Raw genomic sequence first — 23,530 nt, forward strand, 5'->3', positions numbered from 1 at the left:
CGCAGCTAACAATGCTATACTGTCTTTCTTCGAACTGGGGTTGATTCATGCTAAGCCCATCAACATTTCTAAGCTCGTTATAATTATATTACTATTTCCATATTCGAGGAACGGTGGGTCTCCCTGCTTAACCTGGGGAATATCCTGCCATCTAACATGGGCGCATTATCTAGGCTGAAAACATGTCTGCGCCTAAACACCTGTTCCTTAGCGACGAGGAGCTTGGAAAGAAATTTGATGACCCTGGTCGGCGCGATTCTATATATCTACCGTCGATTGGGAATTTCTGGCGGCATCTCCCACGACGACGACGAGTTGCCCTGTCTATCTTCGTCGCACTTCTCATTTTTATTTTCTTCAGACATATACCGACGCGATATGCTAGGCAAAAACCACAGTTCATGGACGATCCATGGTTGCGCCCTCCCCATGATACCTATACCGATCCAGAACCCATTGAAATAGACGATACACCTGACGAGAATGGCGTGAAATACTATCGTGGACTTATCGAGTTCGAGTCCCTGCTCAGGTCGTTATATTCTTCTCGCAGCTGGGGGGATAACGTGGACCAGGAAGTGGTTGTCTTTGCAACTGGAGAATTAAAATCCCTGGGTGATATGCTTCCCATAGCATGCGATATGGCTCTAAGGAAGCTAAATGGAGTCCACCTTGCAATCATGGGCCGAGAAGAGATCCCTCTCGCCGATATACAAAGAGCCAATGGGTTTAGGGAACAAGATTGCCCCATAGCATGGCATGGTAAGTGAAGCTCGCTTGCTTTCCAGGCGTAAAGCAAATGTTCTAATAAGGCTATAGATGCGCGCCCAGATCATGCCTCCTCTTCAAGCCCCTGGCGTTTGGAGTTGAGTGTCAGAGCTGCCTTGGTTCATATGTATCGAATCTTAGGTCCTCGAGTTTTTATTACTCGTGACATTGAATTCGAAGCACCATTCTTTATGGATGCCATTGAATTGCGGTCTTATCAAATGGGGATAACTCATATTAGCTTACCAAGTTCACTCTCTAATTTCAAATGGATTGCAGACTTGGATTCCAACTCACTTACAGGTATGACGTCTTGCAGAAGACCAGTCACAGATGGTAGTACTAACTGTGTGTAGCTTGGAACGACGTCCAAACAGAGATACTCATCAACGTCCCTCCTAACTCCTCGGGATCTCTTCGGAAATTACTTAAGTCTCTGCAGCGGGCTGATTACTTCGGGCCGGCACCAGGGCTAACAATCGAATTACCAGTTGACGCAGACCCAACTTTGCTTCATTTCCTGAAAAGCTTTCGTTGGCCGCCCAAGACCGGTTCCCGTCACTTTACGGTTCGTCGTAGAGTATCACCGTCTGCCTTGACATCGCAAGAAGCTGCCATCAGGGTAGTTGACTCCTTTTATCCAAAGGACCCTAGTCTTTCCCATGTGCTCCTAATTTCTCCAAATACTGAATTGGCCCCTTCATTTTTCCACTTCCTCAAATATTCTCTATTGAAGTATAATTATTGTTCTAGCGAAGATACGCCGGCTCATCTGTTCGGAGTTTCCTTAGAGCTACCCTCGTCTCGCGCCACCGATGGGAAACCGTTCTCTGTTCCCACAAGTGTATTAAGACCCGACTCTTCAAAGGAGCTAGCGGAGGTCCCGACTTTACTGTGGCAGATGCCCAACGGTAATGCTGTATTGTATTTTGGAAGCAAGTGGCTAGAATTCCAGTCCTTCCTCTCCCACCGGTTTGCTCCATCCATCCAGGCCAAGGGAAAGGACATCCCCAAGATTCTCACTAAATCACACCCTTCCTGGATGGATTATATGCTTGAATTTATGCGTGCTCGTGGCTACTATCTTACTTACCCGGCATTTGCTACCCAAGACGATATCGCCATAGCCACTGTCCATAATGAACTGTATCAACCTCCCGAAGAGTACGATGACCCTGACCAACGGCAGATAAAGTCTAATTTCCAGGAGAAGGACCTTGACCGCTCTCCTCCAACTCTATCAACTTTACTTGACATCTATCCGGGAAAACTACCGGATATCCGCGAGTTGCCAGTATTGCCGTATACCGGAGAGGCTGTAGGGGAGCACGATTTTACGAAGGGACGAGACTCATTTCTACAAACATTTAGGAAAGAAATTGGTGGTTGTACCGACAGCGATGAGGTACCAGAAAGAACCCCGCTAAACGCTGGTGACCTCTTTTGTCTAGTGGATGAAACAAAATTGAAAGACAGCCTCGAAATCCCGGCATAGCATCATCTCTCGTCAGCAGGCTCATGATATCCAAATACTGTACATTACTGCCAAACAACTGTATGCATAGACAAAGCTGTCACGTTTGTATATACATATGTCATTTCACATATATATCTGGATATATCCTTTTATCTCTGATATAAATTCTATTAGAAATCGCCATATATACAAATTTGATTGATTCTGCTTTTCCTTAGGTTGATGTTGATGTGTATTACGTAATCACTATGAAGCTTCCAGATCTGAAAGCAAAATCGAGCTTTAGAGAAACTGAACTAGTAATCTGGTTGATCATAATTACAACGCAGAACAACCTACCTCGCCGGCACAAACAACGACTCCCGAGCACTCGATCTTTGGTATCCTCTGGAAGTTCTGCCGGGTAGGATTCATACTGACAAAGCTACACCAACCCCGATAATTCCCACCTCTCTCATCAGTTGCTTCCATGGCGAAGGACGAACTGCCATCCTCCTCCAGCGCTGGGAAGGGAAAGAAGGCAGAGGACATGAAGGAAATAAATGGAGGGAAAAATGAAAGCAAGGACGGGAAGCCTGTTGTAAACGGCAAAAAGGAGGAAGAACCTCAAGAAGGTGCGCGCAGCCTCAGCTCTCTACACAAGCTGTTTATATTGAACATTGCTAACGTGCGCGCCAGAGGAACTTAGTGAGGAAGACCAGCAGCTTAAAAATGAACTTGAGATGCTTGTGGAGAGAGTGCAGGTGTGTATAATATATCTAAAGAGCTGACCTCGTCTCGAGCAGCAGATCCATTCTCAGGTGAGATGGCAATAGGCTGATATGTGTAGGAATCCGACACATCCCTTTACAAACCGGCTCTGGAGGCAATCAAAACTTTCATCAAAACTTCTACTTCTTCCATGACTGCAGTACCGAAACCGCTTAAGTTCCTCAGACCGCACTATGATGACCTTACCAAGGTGTACGATGAATGGGCGCCCGGCGATGACAAGGTATGGTGGAATCTGCTTCCATTGTCTTTGAAGGCAGAACTAACAGTAGAGAACAGGACTCCCTTGCAGATATTCTCTCGGTGCTAGGGATGACATATGGAGTTGAGGATAAACTAGAAACGCTTAAATACCGCCTACTCGCGAAATCGGACGACCTCGGGTCCTGGGGTCATGAATATATTCGCCACCTTGCTCTGGAAATAGGCCAGGAATACCAAAACCGGTTGACGGATGATAAAGATGTACAGGACCTTGTGGATCTTTCCTTATCCCTCGTACCTTACTTCCTCAGCCATAACGCGGAAGCCGACGCAGTCGACTTGCTCAGTGAGCTAGAGATGATCGAGGAATTGCCTCGATTCGTTGATGAGAACACATATCCACGAGTCTGCCTCTACATGGTCAGCATGGTCAACCTCCTCACGTATCCCGGAGGACCATCAGTTTTTACGCACAGTCCACGATATCTACCTCCAATATAAGAAACTTTACGCAGGCCCATTGTCATCGCCATACGCCTCATGATCTCGAACTGATCAGAGTGATTCCAGAAACAACGGACAGCGTTAAAATACCCAATGGCATTTTTGCTGGCTCGTCAGCGGATATGGCTTGAGCTTGACGATGATGATATGCAACTGGCGGACTGCCTCGACAATATCGCATTGCCAACTCACTTCAAATCCCTAGCAAAAGAGCTGAATATCCTTGAGCCAAAAATGCCTGAGGATATCTACAAAACTCATCTCGAAAACAACAGAGGAAGTCTCACTAATGTTGACTCGGCACGACACAATCTTGCCAGCGCCTTCGTCAATGCTTTCACCAACGCTGGTTTTGGAAACGATAAGATGATGCTTGTTGATGGAGACAAAGGGCCCTGGGTTTGGAAAACAAAGGACGACGGAATGCTGTCGACCGCGGCCTCATTGGGTATGCTTCTTCAATGGGATGTGGAGGAAGGCTTGAACCAAATAGACAGGTTCACTTATGCGGAAGAAGACCAAATCAGAGCGGGAGCACTTCTCGGAATTGGTATTCTAAACGCAGGTGTGAGAGTGGACTCAGATCCCGCTCTGGCGCTTCTCGGTGACTATGAAAATCTTGAAAACAAGAGCACCCCAATGAGAGTAGCGTCGATCATGGGTCTCGGCCTGGCATACGCCGGATCTTGCAAAGAGGAACTGCTCGAGCTGCTACTCCCGATTGTCGAGGATGTAACTGTTGACATGCAAATTTCCGCCATGGCTGCCGTTTCGCTTGGGATGATCTTCGTGGGTTCGTCCAACCACCAGGTCAGTGAGTCTATCGCTACCACTTTGATGGATGAGGAGAGACAAAAACACCTCAAGGATAAATGGACCCGTTTCATGGCACTTGGACTCGCGCTCCTCTACTTTGGAAGACAAGAGGAGGTTGAGGTCATATTGGATATCCTTAAGGTGATTGAGCACCCAATGGCAAAGCCAACTTCCGTCCTTGCGTCAGTTTGCGCGTGGGCCGGAACCGGCACCGTCTTGAAACTGCAAGAGCTTCTCCATATCTGTAATGAAGTCTTTGAAGACAAGGAGGAAAACAAGGGTGAAGAGCTTGTGCAATCATATGCTGTCTTGGGACTGTCTTTAATTGCTATGGGTGAGGAGATCGGCCAGGATATGGTTCTGCGACAGTTTGGCCATCTGATGCACTATGGCGCAGCGAATATTCGAAAGGCTGTCCCTCTTGCCATGGGGTTGATCAGCCCGAGCAACCCCCAGATGAAGGTGTACGATACACTTTCCAGGTACAGCCACGATAATGATAATGACGTCGCCATCAATGCTATCTTCGCTATGGGATTGCTGGGCGCAGGTACCAACAATGCTCGACTGGCACAACTCCTTCGCCAACTCGCAAGCTACTACCAGCGTGATCAAAACTCGCTGTTTATGGTCCGTATCGCCCAGGGACTCCTCCACATGGGCAAGGGAAGCATGTCTGTGAACCCATTCCACACCGATCGTCAAGTCCTCTCGAGAGTCGCAGCGGCCGGCCTCTTGACTGTGCTTGTAGCGATGATCGACGCAAAGGATTTCATCCTTGCTGACTCCCATTACCTCCTCTACTACCTTGTTACCGCCATGAACCCACGATTCCTTGTCACTCTGGACGAGGACCTTAAACCACTCACAGTCAACGTCCGTGTCGGTCAGGCCGTCGATGTCGTTGGCCAGGCCGGAAGACCCAAAACCATCACCGGCTGGCAAACACAAAGCACCCCGGTGCTATTATCGTACGGAGAGCGAGCAGAGCTGGAAGACGAGGAGTACATATGTCTAAGCAGTACTCTCGAGGGGCTCGTAATCCTGCGAAAGGTTAGTTTTCCAATTCCCATTCTCGATAAATAGCCTATGTCCATGATTGCTGACCCATATTCTCTCATACTTATAGAACCCCGAATGGGAGGAGAGCTCGACATGAGATGGCGATACACGTACCTAGCCCTGTATGTATTGTTAAGATTTTAAATTCATCTTTTTTTCTCCCTCTCTATCACGCATAAGCAATCTGGGCTCATGGGCCTCCAGAACGCATACGTCGTTGATCAACCGTGATAGCTCGCATATCAGTAAGTCCATCGACTATCAGTGAGCAGTTCAGTTTTCCAATAGAAAGTAGATAATTAAAGCTTCAATAACTACGAGATGCAGCCCACTTCTTTTTCACAGCATTAATAACTAATAGCTGGGCTTTTTCTTCTTTCTTTTTCTATAATATGATAAATAGTCAGTCTGCTCGTTCACTCTGCCATAGAAGAAGCTCATGACCAGGATAAATGCAGAACATGTGGGAATCTCCATGCCTCAAGCGGCCCCAAGATGAACACAGAGTACGACGATATAATAACCGTGGCCGGAGGCCCATCAGCCATGCAATAACATCAAGGAGCCTTCACATCTTCCTGACGCTCTGCAAAACAGCTGACTGCATCAACTGAGTCGGCCTTCAGGCTCTTCTCGCTGGCGATGCTTGAGTTACACCGTCTCTTGCCAGCTCATGGTCACGGGGTGTTTGGGCGAAAGTGGACAAGGCGAGGAAGAAGTCGTGATAATAAGATGACTCCGAGCATGGAGAAGTGATGAATATATATAAGGACGACTCTGGGAGACCGTCGCAGACATGCTTTCCCTACACCCAGGTCCATCGCCGCCCTCAGTTCCATCACCCCTTCGTCACTCCACCATACGTGAAGGGGAAGAAGGAGTAACAGGGACGTCTGTATACCATTCCACTGGTCTTGCTACATTCTCCCAGGTCGTTGGAAGAGATGCCTCCTGTGACTGAGGAACTCGTCCGGCGAGTGCCAGAGTTTGGTGAACCTTCGATAGGTGTTGCTATCCACTGGGCTGATCCAAAGGATGTCCTGTCTGTTCTATTCATTCTCGGCGGTGATCTGGTTGAACATGCTTTCGCCCAGCTAGTTGGGACTCCCGTTCCCCCCGTTGCCTTTTCATTCGGTAGGTCACTCTGAAATATTGGCTGTATACTACTATTGCTTACAGATTTGGACAGGATGCGTTTCATACGGGTTGAATGCAGTGGTATCAGCCATCGGTAAAAACAGACTCATGCCAGATACAGATCACCCATGTAAGATCATCAACGGTGAGACGGGGACCTCGTTTGATAACACCAGCTGGGTACTTGGACGACTACTGCGGGACCACGACTACTGGAAGCACAAGGAGGTACACAGCCATCTTGAAGGAAATATTACTCGGAAATGGGATCAGATGAAACTCAAGAGTATAACCACCCACGGCACTTGCTCTAAAGTCAAGCAACCTAGGAAAGCCGGCCTCTGTGTGTCGATATACAAAGCCAAGGAGGAAGGTCTGGGGCGTCCGAAGAGGGATAAATTCGATTACAGCGGGCTCTTCACCACGCTTGCCCAACTTGCGCTTACAGCAGTTCCGTTGGTGAGAGACGGCGACTGGTCACCCTTTTTAACTACCTTGAGCGGCGCTTTACTCTCTATCATATCGGGCTGCTTACGGCAATGGCGGCGGGAAAAGTGGCCTTGTTGCGCCAACTCGGAGAAGACAGTGGTTTTAACCAAAGGGGCTGGTTGTCAGCATGCCATTGTCATCATCGGAGACGGCCGCGGCTTCGACCTCGAGGAGATGGCAGTTGGCTCAGAGGAGAGAGACTTGCCCTGCGATCTCTTTACTAGAGTCTCGGTGCTCATTCTTGCCGTATTATGGGTCCTGCTTGTTATTTTTGCTGCTGGTCTCAAAGCCAACGCGTGGTATGTCATCAGCGCAGGCGGTATGGGAACCATCCAGAACGCATACGTCGTTGGAGGGAAGCGTACCCCCGAATCATTCGGCCTACCGTTAGAATTCGTCGACGTTATCGGCAAACTTGGAGTTATGGATACCCTGCTTGCAGTGGAAGAAAAGTATCCAAATCTGGGTAGCAGTATGGTTTCTACCTTCTTCCCAGACGGCCAGATCACAGAGGAACACCGTGAAAAATGGGATACCCTCAAAGCGAGAGTTACCTTGCAAGCAGGCAGGCCACGACGAAGCCAAACTATTTAATTTTACTCTTGACAGACCATTTTCCACATCAGGAATACGAATGTGCATTTCACCCATTTCGTCAAGTACTCGAATGAGGAGTTACAGGGTTTATTCGGCATTTTCATATCTTATCTATTTAACCATGGGACCTACAGCGGGAGCATATTCTTAGCGGCATCACAATAGAAGTTTGTATTAAAAATTCGATGCCAATAGAGTTATATAGGCTAGAACTACTAGTAGTATGTATGCATAACGATATGAATGATGACAATCCCTGACAAGGACATTACTGGTCAGGTTCACAATATATTCCAACCACATCAATTGGCTAATTTCAAAAATGCGAATTACCAGAATAATTAATTTCAGCTGCATTGGCTTAATTTCCCCAGAAATATCATTCGACATGCTTGTGGATTGCATTTAGTCCTTTGATAATTGTCTCCCGTAACGTAAATCATGAATGGAATGCCCAGACTTACCAGGTACAGGCGATTAACAACGAACTTCCACGAAAGTTCCACGGAAGTTCCAAAAAATTGGTGTCTGGGAAAAGGCCAGGAGATATTTCCCGGTTTCAAAAGCTTGAGTGGTTGTATAGATATAAGAAATTGCGGATAGCTATTATATAATGGAATATGGTTTCATCTAAGCTCCTCGAAGGGCTGAGGAACGATGGCAGATGATCAACGGGATCTCGTACGAACCCGTAAATGCGTAAGACATGGCTGTTCAAGCTTGAACATCTGCTCCTCGTATATGTATGTATATATGTTCATGAATAAGAAGATCCTATCATGTTTGCTTTTGGGAGCACACTGATAACCACCTTCGAAGTATGGAAGCGGGATCCCTGTGTCCGACAGTACCCCCGACTTCCTGAAACTGCTCATTCACATCTGACTTCTGTGTATCGATCAACATTAGCTTACTATATGTGAGATGGAGATAAATCTTCAGCCACACGCTCATCAGCCTCTAGGCACAAATCTTGCTTAAATAGCCATATATTGGCAACGAACCAAGGAACTCAAGTACCTGTCTGTATTCACTTTTCCTTGCAATGTTGCATTTCGCCATTTCCACAGTTTTATATGTAGATAACTTAATTGATAAAGAATTGCTTCTGCCTGAACTGCAACAAACTCTTCGGCAACTCTCAACCCAAATGCATGCTCCTGGGCCTGAGATAATGATCTTCTTCCCCGCTGCCGAGGGTGAGGGGTTTTGTGAACACCAACCCCTGGGTATATGGCATTATTCCGCTTCGTCTTGGTGAAGGAGGGGAATGCATCAGTCACAGTTTGGAGATAGCATTCTATGTCAAACAACGTGCCTTTTTCAGCTCCGTGGTGGTTGGGCATTCTTGTTAAAAAAAGAGTTTCATGCCTGCAGTTTCCATGCCATGGAACTTCGGCTCGATGGACTATCCCTAACCTCAACACAGAGAGATTGTGCTTTCCGACCCTCATGTCTGCCCATAAAGAACGGATAAGCATGTCGTCATATCTATCCATAATATCCCAGTATGTACCTTGGGAGTAGCAGAGGAATTAAGACATGCAGAGACCAGCTCTTCACATGCAAGCTGGATAACCCAGTTCCACGTTAGTTATATCAACGCAGTTATTAACAACGTCCTGCAGGCACGCCTATTATTAGCTCGATGCCCGCTTTCTCGCAGTTAAGATTGAGTAAAAAAAAAGAGTTAAGTATAAACAGCGTTGGGGATGATTTTAAAAACCATCACAAAAAAAGAAAAGAGAAAAGAAAGATAAAGTTTACATGTTGTGGCTATTAGATAATACAAGGCCCGTGCGTATCCACATTAGGACTAGTGCCACGCCGGCGTTTCATGGTAGCACGCTAAGCCTATTTTGGTGATAGTCGTGGTTTCGGGTTCGGATAAACAGATTCCGCAGCCAATCAGGAAGCCGCGATGAATTTAGCGCGCTCGAACTCCAACTTCAAATCAAACGAAACAACAAACCATCAACCACACTCTTTTTGGCATCGCGATCTTGATGCAAAGTACTGGCAATCTAGGCTACTGCTACTCGGGGCCTATACATGGGTATCCCTTCACACTCATGGTATGGATGGCATGCCACACACCCCGACGAGACCCGCATTCAAGATGCAGACTCGCAGAAAAATTGGATATCAAACGCCCCGAGCGCTTCTCGGCCAGCCCAGAGTTGGTACCCAAGGCACCACACTCCCTCTCTCTCGTTTGATTCATTTCTCCATATATATACATCGATCTTCTCTTGGCCGTCACAGTCAGGGCACTGGCTATCTCTTACGTGACTTGCCTTGTTTCCGTCCTTCCTATTCAGACCATGACTATAACACCAACGTTCCTGAGGATCCAGATGGTGTTCGGGGATGCCGTCTCATGGCCAGGTTCTAGGATTCGAAGTATCGGCACCTTTCATCTTCAAGGAAATCAGGCCTGGTCCCCCCTCTCTAATATACCCTCCACACACACTCGTCATGGTCACCCCCACTAACCGCGGGAACCCAGAGCAATAACCTAAAACACGCCCTCCTGAGTCAAGCTTAGGCTTAGTTTTTACCGGTTTTTTTTTTTTTTTTTTGCTCAAAGAGGATGATTAATTGCCCTTGATACCAGTTTACCAGTCTGTGACCAGACCGAAAGGCTCACTCTGCTCGGAGATTGTCCCCCCCGTTATAAGTCCAGCGATTCTATTCAGAACCAGAACAAGGTTCTAATTTCTTCATCCTAAATCTAGACATGTTTATACGTATGTACGTCCACGCTGACTCTAGATGACCCTCCCCCTATATTGGAATTATTTTAATTCCAGATTGCCCGGAAGTTTTTTCTTTGTTAAGATTATACTCCCATCCGCCAAGCCCTGTACGATTGGCCAGATTCCCTAATTTCTTATGCATGACTTCGATTCTCAGCCATTCAGCGTCCCATTATCTAGGAAACGGGAGAAGCGTGACGCCTTAATGCGGGACGCCAACCCGCATGGCATACCGGGAAATTTCTATCAAGGTCGCTCCAAGGTCATCGTCCCGTACCGTACCGCCATCGTAGCTTTTTACTCTTGAAGTGTCAACAAGCATGGAAACCCAGCATCTCTACGAAATTTGCCAACCGTATTCGGTTAACTTGAAATTTTACCTTTTTTATGGTTGTGAAGGCCTGCTTTGGGTGAGTTATATACATACTTATACAGATCCGCCACACTGACGGAAGACTCTACAAACGCAATCTCCATTGTCAGTCTCTCCCCTTGAAGGATTATCACTTTCAACCAGGACTAAGCTTCATCCAGGCTTCTATTTTGTTCCTAATTCCTCTGTTCGTCTAGCTAAAGTTGTCTAGCTAAAGGGTAGTATCAAATTTAAAAAAAAAGAAGGAAAGAAAATACGGGCAGCACCAAGCATGTTCAAATAGGGTCAATTTTGATTTTCCCAGGATCTCCAACATCCTGGCTCAGATCGCCGAGAAGGTAGAACGTGATGAATCAACTAAGTTCTTCCCTTCAATCTAAAAAAGGAGCTTATCTCGGAACAGCTCAGTTTCGTGCTTGAATCATACACTTATTCACCTATATACCCTTCCCGGATGCTTGTTTTAATTGTATGTTTCAAGTGATTATATATTAGACGCTTCGAATCTTCTACATTATTGCCGCCATGATCCTTCCATGCTCCCACTCTTTTCATCTAGATTCATACTGATCCCTTTCGCTGATTTAGTTTATTGGCAACGCTCTATCCGTCAATCTATATACATTGCCTCTTCCCCTGGTGATCAGTTAACTTTGAAAGTTAAATCACGCCTCCATCAAAAAAATACCCGCTGATTTTGCCGGACTGTCTATGACGCACATTAGCTCACTCTTGTCTCATCAAGTTATAATATCTGGACGTTCAACTGATATTTCTGTGCTCTTTCAGCAAGACGAACTCTTCACCTTTCTTTCGGTTCGGCTCTGAGCAACGCTGTTGTTATTATCCAGCCCATCATCTATACACCTACACATAGGAGATTCTATTGTTGATTTGGATAATCAACTAGCTCGACTGGCAGTTGATCTTTCAATATGTGCAACTTTTTTAAGAACTTCTATGTGTATAGTTCGTGTCGAGACCCAGGAAACCATTTCTTTCGCATTTCAACTGACAGCTCTGGCGACCTCAAATGTCCTGGAAGCCCTCACGAGCGATTCATAGTGGTTGTGGGCCAATGTCGAATCTGCAAGCGCTGATCACACGCTTACAATCGTTCTCTCCCTCATTAACTATCGCAATTGCTCCTCGAGCGGGATTTCTTGGTGGCAATGTCAACATCACTTCCATAAAACCCTGCTTCATCCTCTTCGGTCAGTTACCAATTACCTCTTTTATATATATGATCTCGTCACTAATATATGAGGTCCAGAAACCCTCTTATTACAACTACGGATTATTTAGTATGAAGAATTGCGGGCAGTTCTAACATACCCCTCCCTTATACACGGAATGAAAATCAAGAAAGCCACGGTCAGCTCTTCTTTGACGATGTAATGTCTGGGCTATGCCGAAAATATTTTCTATTACGATACCATTTGTCTTTCTTTTTCATTTATGTGCTACCTATTTCTGTATTTTTATTGATTTAAGACACTGATGGAGGAGGGTGATTCACAAAATCTAGGCATGTCTGTCTTACTCCAAAAAATTTTATTAGCGCACAAGGAGTGATGCAACACAGTGTGTTTAGCACACTACCAGTGTATCAGAGCGCGAGATATGCTATTGTTTCCTGTACCGTTACCCGCGCTTTGCTGCTTCAAGGCAAGATTAAACTAGAGTTCGAACAGATCTATATCCTTGTTAGCCTTCCGACGATTAGACGAAGCGAAGATCTATTGCAGTGGACTGATCACATTATGTCTATAGCCGCAAACCCACAGCCATGTTTATATAAGAGTTAATATAGTACATAACAGTGACTGGTTATTCTATAGATATTATTCTTCATTCAATATATGTCATTTGTTATCTCTGAACCGGTAGGTGTGACTGTATTCTACAGGTGGCAATGTCCTAACTTTACCTACGCCATGAACACGATATTCACCCAAAAGAGCTGCTGTAGACTCCGCCACTAGGATCAATTCGACACGACATCTGTTTCAAAGATGGAGATAAGCTGTAGTGGCATCAGCAAGAGGAATTCTTCTTCCATGACCAATCCTAGACATCCCTTTTTGTACCGCCAATACCTCTCCAGGACAAAAGTATGTACCACGTTAATCTAGACGACAGAACCTAAGCTAGTAACTAGATATGGAAACAGTAAAACCCAGCTTTTCTATGGCTGCATTCACTCCTAGATTAAATTATTTCGTAAAATTCATAAGATAAGTCGGTTAGAAGATATTGATATCGAAGACCGCGACTTATGTTGATCATACATTGAGAGTTACCATAGACCCTATAAGTTTGGCTACGAATGCATATCAGCTTCAGGCCGTTGAACGGAACATGGAGGCTGAATGGAGTTAAAGGCGGCTTCTCAGGAGTAAGATGAGTGAGAATTGGCGTCTAGTTCATATTTTTTTTGGTTTGTTTCGTAAGATCCTGATGTATGAAGCAGCCGTTCTATATTATTTTGAATCTTCATTAGTTAAGTAACTAGTTAAAACTAGTCATACACTTGAGAAAATAGTAACTGGTATCGTAGTCAGCAGCTATCTACCCATAGCTCATAGCCTTGTAACCGTCGGACTTCTTAAAAACATGACAAGAAGTACCCCTAGATTGTAGATATAAAAACGTTGTAGTTCCATGCATAGTAAAGGCGAACTCGCCAAGATTTTTTAAATAAGACCCATCGTTCTTCACATTTCTGCAACAGCTCTAAATTACAGTTCTTTTGGAGGCATAAACATCCCTGCCTCGACAACGTGTTTTACAGGGCTTGGTGACACCTGTTCGCTCTCTCCTGATTGTGCTCGCCTGTCTCCCAGGGAGGGCTGCTTATTGCAACCTCGAAAACCCAGAAAGATATTTAGAAAGGGAGATAGCTGAAGGTCAGGCCACTTTTTGTTGTATGTGCCTATTTTAATACCATGGGTTGGCTAGCCGCGGAAAAGAGTGATGGCAAAAGAAATATCGAGCAAGAAGAAGAAAAAAAGAAAAGAAACGGGCTTGAGGTGGCCGCGTTGACAGTAGCTCCGAGGCTTGAGGAGCAGTTTAGGTTTCTGTTTTGGATCGCTCCTTGTTCTCGAAGAGTCAGGCCGAAATTCCAGCAGATGTCATGAAACCGTGAAGGTGGAACTGGAGACTAACGGGGATGCTTCCAGGCCTGTTTCTTTTCTTAGAATAAGATCGGTTGTTCTGACTTCCATGCTCGTCATCTTCAATCTTGATTCAGTCTAGATTTGGCAACGAGGCAGGGGGTATCGCGGTAAATCTTCCCCGACTTCACAATATAAAGACACCATATATTCTGGTGTGAGAGGGGATCGAGGTGAAAGTTCTTGCGACAGTATGAAGGCTGATTGCACGGAGTAGTCGCATGTACCGTGCAATGCTGTTGAGCTTTTGCACTGTATCATTAAACAGCTGCTACGCGGTAGAGGGTAATATCTTTTCGTGCTCTCTTCCAGTGGGCTTGACCGTTATATTTTCTTGCCAGATGTCGTTATAACAGCAGTTCTTACACCCGAAGGTGGTATGCCAGCATACCACTCAGGTAAGAAATTAATTCTTTAGCCAATCTGCCCAAGACTTCCCGAGTTCCCCGGCGGGATTGGGAACGAATGCGGATGCCAGGAACCTGTGCACATTAGTAGGTAGCACGAGTAAAATAGGAAATCATGTCTGCCTAGATGAATGCATAATCATGAAGCCTCCCTTGTACTTAACTCGGGAGATATTATTAACCGTCATCTTATTGGAAATCTCAAGAAATTCTTTGACAGTGCTCCCCCCTCCCTCCGGTTCAGCTGTTTTATTGGTTGTACAGAGTATATAGATGCAGGATACGCGGGGGTGCCATGACCTAAGAAGAGGCTGATGCTCAGCAAGGTACCACACCCTTTTATGCTCTGGTGGCAGAATCGGACGAGGATAGCATGGTTGGGCCTTCTAAAGTACAACGTGCTATATATATACGTTGTATATAATGACTTGTATGTGGATATTTATCAATTTTGGGCATACCTCCGATAGCGAGGTGAGAGGTAATCACGGTTTTGTTTTCAGGGTCCAGGGTATTTAGGAAAGGCGCATGATGTACAGAGGCATGTATTTTTATATCCTATCCAATAGATTCGATGCCTAGATTTCCGATCATTCGTGGGGTTACTGGGAAGTGGCCTTCAAACACATTCTGCGTCATGACCCTTGCTAGGAGGTATCAAACAATGATCTTCTTCTTGTTAGAATTCCCATACCATGTATAGAGTGATGGTAAAAGGAGGAGCGTAGTTGCTGTACACGAAACCCTTGGTATCAACTCCCCCTGACTCGTAAGCAACAAGTATACGTTGGAGTAGACTAACCGTTGCTCTGAGGTATGATGGTAACCTCTACTTGATCGGCTGGTTGTATTTTGGGAGAGAGTCATCCCTCCTAATCCTCCCCGGTTGAGACATCCCAGCCATCTATACATATATATGGCTTGAGCGTGGGGTCCGCGTATCTGGGTAAATGGCGGGAGCTGCCATTCCGGGTGATATGGCCGAGTCAACGTGCACATATTGAACATTAGCTGTTATGGAGAGAGAGTCATGTATACTCTTCTTTGTTTTTCTTGCCTTAGCATCCGCAGGTTCGTCCGCTTGGGCTACAGCACGTTCACTCATATCTTCCTTTGGTATTCAAAGCAGTCCGAGATATCTTCATGGTATCCTAATTTTGTGGGCTCAGTTCCAGTCAATAGTCAATGTTTCTCTTCACATCAGAACTCACCGACGTTGTCTCCATTTTCTCCCACTCTCAGACAGATAAAAGGTCCTATGCCCATGCTTATTGCCCGTTCTGTGAGTGGCGTAAGTTGAAGCATACACATGTTTGTTAACGCATGTTTGCTCTATGAAGGCTGTGTACTCTCCTCGAGTATGGAGCAGATGAGGGTGATAAGTAGACCTAGTTTCTCCAGGAATGGGAAAAAGCCATACTTGAAACAGTTTATCTTGTAGCTATCTGTTCAAATGCACGCTAGCTGTACATGCATACGAGGCCTGCTCTGACAGAACAGATAATAATACATGCATAAATATGCCACTCCGTTGGAGTGGCTGTCTTTTCGTATAGGCTGCTGTGGTGAGCCATAGAGTCTGACCTTTTATATTAACAGTAGCATTGTGGTCACCGTTTGACCTGATATTGGTGATTTCCAGCCGGCAACCAATTGCGTAGAGAATTCGATACTCTTGAGAAGGATGAGCGTATGACTTCGGGAAACCTGGTAGACATAAGATAACTTGGTCAATGTTTGTATCGGCCCTGTAATGAGTGTCAATATATTCAGTGAAGGCCAGTCGACTGTTACCGATGAGCCTTGACTGGTTGGTGAGCATTGAGTATTCGTGGGTAGTAATAGCTACGCCTGTCACGTCATAAGGTCGGCAGTTGGAGATATTTATGGTAGCTACTCAGATGTATCACAGGGCCATAAACCTCGAGACCGGCTTCATAATGTCCCTAGTACTCTATGACTCTTAAGTGAAACTTATATGACCAATACTTCAAGATTCCAGCAGGCAACGGGCCAGCCACAAGCCCAGCAATATGACATTTTCATATATAGGAAGTGTGAAAATATATCCAAGGATAAGTAGCCAATTGGCTACTGGATAGGGGAAGTTCGTCAATCTCATAGGTCTTTGCTGTATGGCCTGGTGGGTGTCTTCTATTTGGCAATGCTACCATACATAGTCGAGCACTTAATTAATCCCATACGCTGTAGAGTAGAGTCAGTTCTGGTTCTGTATTATGACATATGCTTTATTCATTCGTATCTGGTATCTGTATAAATGGACTGTCTAAAAGCCCAATGATTCGCCATGACCTCCCCAAACAAGTAGTAACCTTCATAAGAATGGTATTTTCAAAAATGGAAAGAAAATAAGTCCTCGATCAAGCCACCGTCAAGACAATAATAGAAAAACGCTTCAACAAAAATGCAATCATAGAAAATCGAGATATCACTGTGGTGGTATCATAAAGTTAAAAAGAGTATAAAAATAACCCAAGGCCGAGCGGGCCGCAGAAAACAAATGTAAGTGACATGTACCTCCCAAAACTTTGATATGCCGGGTGAACGTGAAAAAAAAAAAATTAGCAATGTAGGAATGAAGGGCCAGTCTGGCTCCCTGTCTAGTAGTACTGTAAACACCGATGCAATGCAAGAAATAATAAAAATAGGGGGTAAGGGGCAAAGAAATATGCCGAACGAGGGATGAAGATATTAGAAGCCGAGAAAGGGTAAGGAAAATATGAAAATAAAAATGGTATGGCCTGCATTTCCAAAATAGGGGTTCTGTCAGCCTTGATGATAAGGTGTAGCCTGAGTGGTTGGCTGGACTTGAGAGAAGTACTGTTCTCCCCATATATTAGGTTGAGAATATGGCAAAACACCAGCTCGATCTTCCGAATTTCTTTTACCCAATGGTTGGTATCTCATTAGCTCGACAGATAACTGTCTAGGCTGGAGCAGAGAGCCTGCTGGAGGGGGGTAAAGAAGAGTGTTTACAGATCGAACTGGGCGATAGGGAGAGTTTCGATCCAGGAGAATAGAAGATGGAGAAAGGTGAGTGGGCGTACGGACTGAGTAGGTAGGAACGGCGGGTGAGATGGTAGTTGCAGACGTAGCTGTTGGGAAGGTGGTCGGGCCAGTACGCCTTGAAGGGTCAGAGAAGCCAGTTGGCACACTCTGTTGAAGATTAGCGACAGGCAACGGTGCCAGAGAGGGCTGAGAAGCCGGAGGCTGACTCCACCGAGCTGAAGTGTGGTTAGTTGAAAAGATTGTCGGTCGAGGGCCGGTGGAGAGAGGCTGGGTGGTGGTAAGCGGGGCTAGAGTGGCAGGCGTACTGGCTGAGCCTATAGCGTACGATTGGTGTGGCCTTGGAAGCTGTGATGTCATATTTGAGGATATGGAAACAACATTTGTCGATAGCTGGGTCTGCGGGAGGGCCAGTGAGGTGGTTGGTAACTGGGAAGGTTGATAGAGCGGCACAGAGGCTTGGGTTGATGATGGTCGAACCCAGCCTGTTGTTGCGGTTGCTGGTCTCTTGGCTGGGTTCTCATTCACCTGCTCATCCCAACTTCGTTTCCTATGGGCACTTAACGGTTCCACTGACATTGCCGAATGTATTGTAGGGTCATCATAACTAAAAGATACGCCATTTGTCTGTGGGATGCTCAATGACAAGGAGTCTGGTTGGCGACGAAAGAGTGTGAAGAGATATACCTGCTTTGTGGCCTGCTGTGAAGTTCGATATCACAGAGCGTAGCGGCTGTGAGCTGGTGACGTACGGCAGAGCGTCGCCGAGTAACGTCCAGTTTGAGTCTCGATGCCTTTTCGAAATAGCTGAAGAAGACTGATAGCCTGGTCAACCATTGATTACACTCTCCTTGGTAACAAACAGATTATATCGAACGTTGCTAAGGAATTCGACTTCCATCACATGGATTTCTTGAACTGATATGCCCGACACCTCTGCCCATGTCTTGTTTGTGTAGGTATTATCGTCAAGAACTGGATTTAAAAGAGTTAGAGAGGATATGATAGACTGTAATACAGGCTCAACGCTTACACTTGTTCCCCATCATCAGAGCTATGGTCATTAGCCTAAACTCGCTTCCACGTTTCCCTCGCACGGCAGGATTGAACTTCTTGAGGCGGTAGATGAAGAGCAGAGCCAACAGTATAACGTTCTTGCTCACTTGAGTGGTGGTTAGTACTGTGGTAACCCATTTCTTAAATCCCGGGCTTGGTGCAAACTCCAGCTCCAGAAGCGAAGTTGGTGTATAAGAAGAGCCGTCTTCGATCTGCTTTAATTTAGAGGCCTTTGCAAACCAGAATAAACAAGCCACCTACGGGGTTTCATTCAATCAGTATACACACACGCAAATATATTCACCAGGCCGGCCAGATTAAGACGTACCTGAGCAGCAAACTCCGCCAAATTGCCTCCGTTTCCAGTCATGGAAGAAGTGAGCTGAGGACTCGATACGCTAGAAGCTGTAGATTTGACAGGAGAGTTCGACGACGACTCTTGGTTGATATTGGAGTGCTGGCTTATCAGTGGCAGCGGATGCCGCTGTGCTTGTCTCTGTTGCGTGGTGTCTTCCCGCCATGAGTTGGTGTTGGTCGTGACGTTCTTCCTCTCAACCCCAGCCTGGATGTCATGTCTTGGATGCGAGTACCCTCCATAGTGATGCGGCAGCGACGATGCAACAGCAACCCCTATCCTCGCCATTTCCGGAGCTATATTCGAGCAGGACTGTTGACTCGATACTTCCCCCTGCCACCTGGAGAGCTCAGCTCTATCTATCAGGCGTTGTTTGGAGGCCGACGATAGTATGGAGGGCCCGAATGGGTGCGGGAGGAAGTGGTTCGGCGGTATATCGAGGATGGCAGGCATGGGTAGGGAGCAAGAGAGAGAGAGGGAGGGAAGACGGAGGTATATGGAGTAGATATTGGGGGGTGACGGTAAGTTTCGTTGTTATAGCTAGATGCGGATTATCCCTAGATCATGCTGCTAAGTACCGAGCTAGGAGAGTGAAGCAGCAATGCTTCACTAACGAAAAGGATGATGAAGGGAGAATAAGAAGGAGAAGAAAGAGCAGAAAAGAATAGGTCCATGTCCTCAAGGGCAAGCATCGCAGGACATGCAATATGGAGATGACGAAGACGAAGGCAAAAGGGACGGAAGACACCCCCCCCCTTCGGTGGAGCAACAGGAAGAAGCAGCCAGGACAGGATAACGGGCACAGAAAGAAGAAGAAGCTCTCGGCAAGACCAGCGAGGTTCTGGACAGACGGTTCAATCAATCATTCCATCTCAAGGAGACGAGACGAACCGTGGCGGGGGTTGGAGATAGCCAGCCAAGCGGGACGACCAGCCCGTGGATATTGAGGATGAGAAGTCACTAAAACATGTCCGGCAGCAGACACGAGAAAGGAGTCAAAAAGAAAGGGGCAAGTCATAGACGAGCATCATCGATCGAGCAACATCTACATCTACTACATCAACCCGAGGCATAAAAGCCCCCCCAGGTCAAGCAAAAGCGGCGCGCAAGTGAGACGCAAATGAAAGGGGATGGATAGGACGCAGTCTGAGGGTCGCATCCATCCATCCATCCCATCCACACACATCCATGATCCACCGACCTCGTTCTCTGGAAGCACTAACTCTGGGCCACCGGATTGCCATTCAGCCATCCAGCTAATTTTGCACAAAAAAGAAAGTGTAAAAAAAAAAGAGAGGGAGAGCGAGAGAACAGAGCCGGATGGAAAAATGGCAATGGGGATAAGATGCAAGTCTCCAGCATGCAAAGTTATTTTTTATTATTCGCCCTTGGGCGAAGTTTGGCCCGGAAACAAAAAGAAACCTCTAAGGCGGCTGATCGTTATTTTTACTTTTTTTCCTCTTGTTGCTTGCTGGCATCATCTTTCTTTTAGCACGGAGATACAGGAATTATGGATAGGCGGAGGCGAGCCCTGGTTGATGGGACACTGGATGCTGGGCGTCTGACTGTTGGGATGGGATGCAGGAGAGTCAAGGAAAAACCAGGGGGCTTTGTTGGTCTTGACCTAAAAAAACACAAAAGCATGAGAGCCAACGACAAGAGAAGAAAGAGACGAGAAAGGTAAAAAGCAAAGGCCGTGTAAGTATTACATTTCTATAGTACGCCTATTCCTTTTTTTTTTTTTACTTTGTGCTTCCAGGCTTGCCTTTTTCCCCCGTACTTTACGATGCGTATACTTACGATAGGTGTTATTTAGGGCAATGTATATCTTTTGACAAGGGCTCAGGCTTTGACATGTCGGTCAGAGGCCGTCTTGCGTCTCCGTTGTTGCATCTCGTATGTAGCGGCTGGCTGTGATGTTATTATTATTATTGCGTGATAGCAGAGTACGGAACGGAGAGACGCCCTGCTGCAGCTTGAGCAAATAGTCTTGTCTCATCCTTTGGTCTCGGTATACACTGTCTGGCTAACGGTACAGTCAACTCTTTGGTATCAGATAAGATGGTCTCTGGGAGCAAACTAACGAGCAACTAAATCCACATTTTCTATTCGACCCTGATGGCCATATTTTACTGCTATGCACGGAAGTGTTGCGTCTATGTTCAGTTTGAATGATTAATTGGTGGATGTCTTGTGTGTTTCACCATATAGGTCTTATGCTTCGCATAAAGGGGATGGAGTCAGGATGAGACGACACAATGACACGAACAAGAGAGAGCGAATTAAAGAGTGGTAACACGGCAAAGACAAGAGATGAAGAAAGGCTGATCTGGGCGGTTTTTACGGGCCACCACACAAACAGATGAGGATCTCCCTGGCTCCCTAGCCCTCTTTCTCGTTCGCTGCTCGTTCCTCCACTGACCATCCCTCTTAGCAAGCCAGCATGCGTTAACTCCCTGCCAAACCCCATCACCAGGGTGTATAACAAAGTCCGCTACTCCGTATACATGCTTCTACTATGTATGGACGTATGTATGTACAGACAATGGTATGTGTATGACGTGACAGTTTTCTAGCTGGGGCGATACGAATCAATCTCAGGCGACAAGGCAAGGCCCCCTTCCACTTGGTAGGCGTAATTATAATGGGAGATGCACATATGCAACAGCGTACCCCCTCCCTCCTCCGGCTGAGCCTTTTGACTATATATCTCGGGGTACGGGATTTATTGGGAGGATAAAAGAGATTGCTAATTATAATCTCAGCAGAACACAAGGGGTCTTCTTTTCAAACCCCAAGGCAAACCACTTCAACGGAACGGCACAAGGAGAGAAAGAATAATACTTTTTTTTTTCTTTCCGTATAACAGTAGTTTTATCTAGGGCTGTCCTAATCCGCAAGTATAGGTCATTTTTTTGCGGAATCTATAACTCAACAGCCCGCTTCCCCCCACGGCCCTCATATTTGCCTCTTTCGCTTGGGTACGTATATACGTACGAATGTGACGAGGGACGAGAGAAAAAGGCAGACCCTTGAGGTAAGACAGCAAACCTAAGACCTCCCCCGTTCGCCGTCTCTCGCCTATGATACTGGAGGCTGGAGCTGCCTGCTGCCAGCTGCTGCGTGTCCTCTCTGTGGTTGGTGGTGGGAAAAGGAGGCTGTAACAATAACGCTGCCAGTTTTTGAGCGCTAGTTGGCCGCCATCGCTCATCGCTTGTTCCCCGTTGCTCTTTATATTCCAAATGACTCTTTTCGTAAAAGAAAACATGAAACCCCTTGAAAGGTCCGTCAGACCAGAGACAGACAGAAACGGAGAGTTGTTCAGTGCCTCCAACTGTACCAGCTTTTGGGACAGGCGGCGGGATGATCTGCTTTCTTCTCCCCATTAACCATGATAACTATTGAACCAGTTAAACACACCTTGTACTGCGGCCATGCCTGCTCGACTGCTGGCCTTTATCCTTGTCATAGTGGCAGGATTTGCTTGTTATGTGGACCGCCCATGTTCATAGTCCGAAGATTGTACGGATTTCACACCAAGGGAAGAAGAAACCAACACAGACAACAAACACGATGCCCGCAGATGTCTCGAGATTATTGTAAATTTCTGGTCTAAATGCTTAGCATGATACATCGATAAGACACCGAGCAACGACACTAAACGAGTTACCCGGGAATGACTTTCACACATTCGAAGAAAGTCATTCATCATCCATTATGCGTGATGGATGCGAGTTCCGCTTGCTGCCACTGTGCCACCCTTCATGTCGCGGCCAGCTTCGACGTCTGAGCCAAAAGTGAAAAAAAAAAAAAAGAAAAAGAAAGAAAGGAGATGGTTGAAATGAAAAAGAAACAAGAGATTGGGTGAAGGATGGAGCGTCTGGCCCAAGGCGAAATAGATCAATTATTCGGCCAGCGTCGTGTCGTGGTATTATCCATTTGTTGCCGCGATCTCCTCGACTGTCCGTCATTCGCCCACCAAACATGAGCTATACTTAGCTTCGACCTCTTGACGGCGTCTTACCAAAAGCTGAGCCTTGTCTCTTTTTCCCTTGAGGATGACCAGGAGTCAGGGTACATACATTCTGGTAAAAGACGAAGGATCCAGTCATCGACAGACAAGGGTTAACTCCACCATATCACGCAGAAAGGCCGATAATTCGCAGACTTGGGCCAAGTGTGAATCCGCTTAACCAAATATCATACTATCATAAAGAATCTGGTTCTTTCAAGTTCCCTCCTCTTGACTACATATTTCTCTCCGCCACCGGCTCCCGGCATCAAGGTCCAGGGTCCCACCCCGGCCATTTTCCACCAAGCATGGAGAGTACAGCAACCTCGAGCCAACGCTTTGGGGTATACTATCCATGGAAACTCCGAAGGAATGAGAACCGAATACTCTGGGTACATACATACGTACCTGATATTCGGGATTGAAAGGCAAGAGATGCTGAATTTGGATGGAATCTCCGACTTTGCGTCAACTTGGAACATCGTTCGGACGGACAGGGAAAGGCAGAGAAAAAGGCAAAAAGTTACGCCAGTCCATCTA

At 46.2% G+C, this 23,530-nt stretch overlaps 6 protein-coding genes across 6 annotated transcripts; 4 read left to right on the forward strand and 2 right to left on the reverse strand.

Moving 5' to 3' along the window:
* Positions 1-182: 182 nt before the first annotated feature.
* On the forward strand, positions 183-2,263 carry MCYG_03726 (conserved hypothetical protein; the record flags this gene model as incomplete). The annotated part of the gene is made up of 3 exons (XM_002848174.1): positions 183-762; positions 820-1,071; positions 1,125-2,263. The coding sequence occupies 3 exons, from the start codon at positions 183-185 to the stop codon at positions 2,261-2,263; spliced, it is 1,971 nt and encodes a 656-aa protein (XP_002848220.1).
* A 451-nt stretch (positions 2,264-2,714) lies between these two features.
* Positions 2,715-5,699, forward strand: MCYG_03727 (26S proteasome regulatory subunit rpn-1; the record flags this gene model as incomplete). Its single annotated transcript, XM_002848175.1, has 6 exons — positions 2,715-2,859; positions 2,924-2,988; positions 3,075-3,239; positions 3,296-3,640; positions 3,791-5,593; positions 5,670-5,699. 6 exons carry the CDS (start codon positions 2,715-2,717, stop codon positions 5,697-5,699), a joined length of 2,553 nt encoding a protein of 850 aa, XP_002848221.1.
* Positions 5,700-6,546: 847 nt separating this feature from the next.
* On the forward strand, positions 6,547-7,822 carry MCYG_03728 (conserved hypothetical protein; the record flags this gene model as incomplete). Its single annotated transcript, XM_002848176.1, has 2 exons — positions 6,547-6,736; positions 6,792-7,822. 2 exons carry the CDS (start codon positions 6,547-6,549, stop codon positions 7,820-7,822), a joined length of 1,221 nt encoding a protein of 406 aa, XP_002848222.1.
* A 1,924-nt stretch (positions 7,823-9,746) lies between these two features.
* MCYG_03729 (uncharacterized protein) lies at positions 9,747-10,220 on the forward strand (the record flags this gene model as incomplete). Its single annotated transcript, XM_002848177.1, has 1 exon — positions 9,747-10,220. The coding sequence occupies one exon, from the start codon at positions 9,747-9,749 to the stop codon at positions 10,218-10,220; it is 474 nt and encodes a 157-aa protein (XP_002848223.1).
* Positions 10,221-17,327: 7,107 nt separating this feature from the next.
* On the reverse strand, positions 17,328-19,431 carry MCYG_03730 (conserved hypothetical protein; the record flags this gene model as incomplete). Its single annotated transcript, XM_002848178.1, has 5 exons — positions 17,328-18,174; positions 18,320-18,384; positions 18,412-18,542; positions 18,601-18,880; positions 18,952-19,431. The coding sequence occupies 5 exons, from the start codon at positions 19,429-19,431 to the stop codon at positions 17,328-17,330; spliced, it is 1,803 nt and encodes a 600-aa protein (XP_002848224.1).
* A 2,471-nt stretch (positions 19,432-21,902) lies between these two features.
* Positions 21,903-22,687, reverse strand: MCYG_03731 (uncharacterized protein; the record flags this gene model as incomplete). The annotated part of the gene is made up of 3 exons (XM_002848179.1): positions 21,903-22,376; positions 22,406-22,461; positions 22,516-22,687. The coding sequence occupies 3 exons, from the start codon at positions 22,685-22,687 to the stop codon at positions 21,903-21,905; spliced, it is 702 nt and encodes a 233-aa protein (XP_002848225.1).
* Positions 22,688-23,530: the final 843 nt, after the last annotated feature.

Source organism: Microsporum canis, genomic scaffold, assembly GCF_000151145.1.
Source record: "Microsporum canis CBS 113480 supercont1.3 genomic scaffold, whole genome shotgun sequence".
Lineage (NCBI taxonomy): Eukaryota > Fungi > Ascomycota > Eurotiomycetes > Onygenales > Arthrodermataceae > Microsporum > Microsporum canis.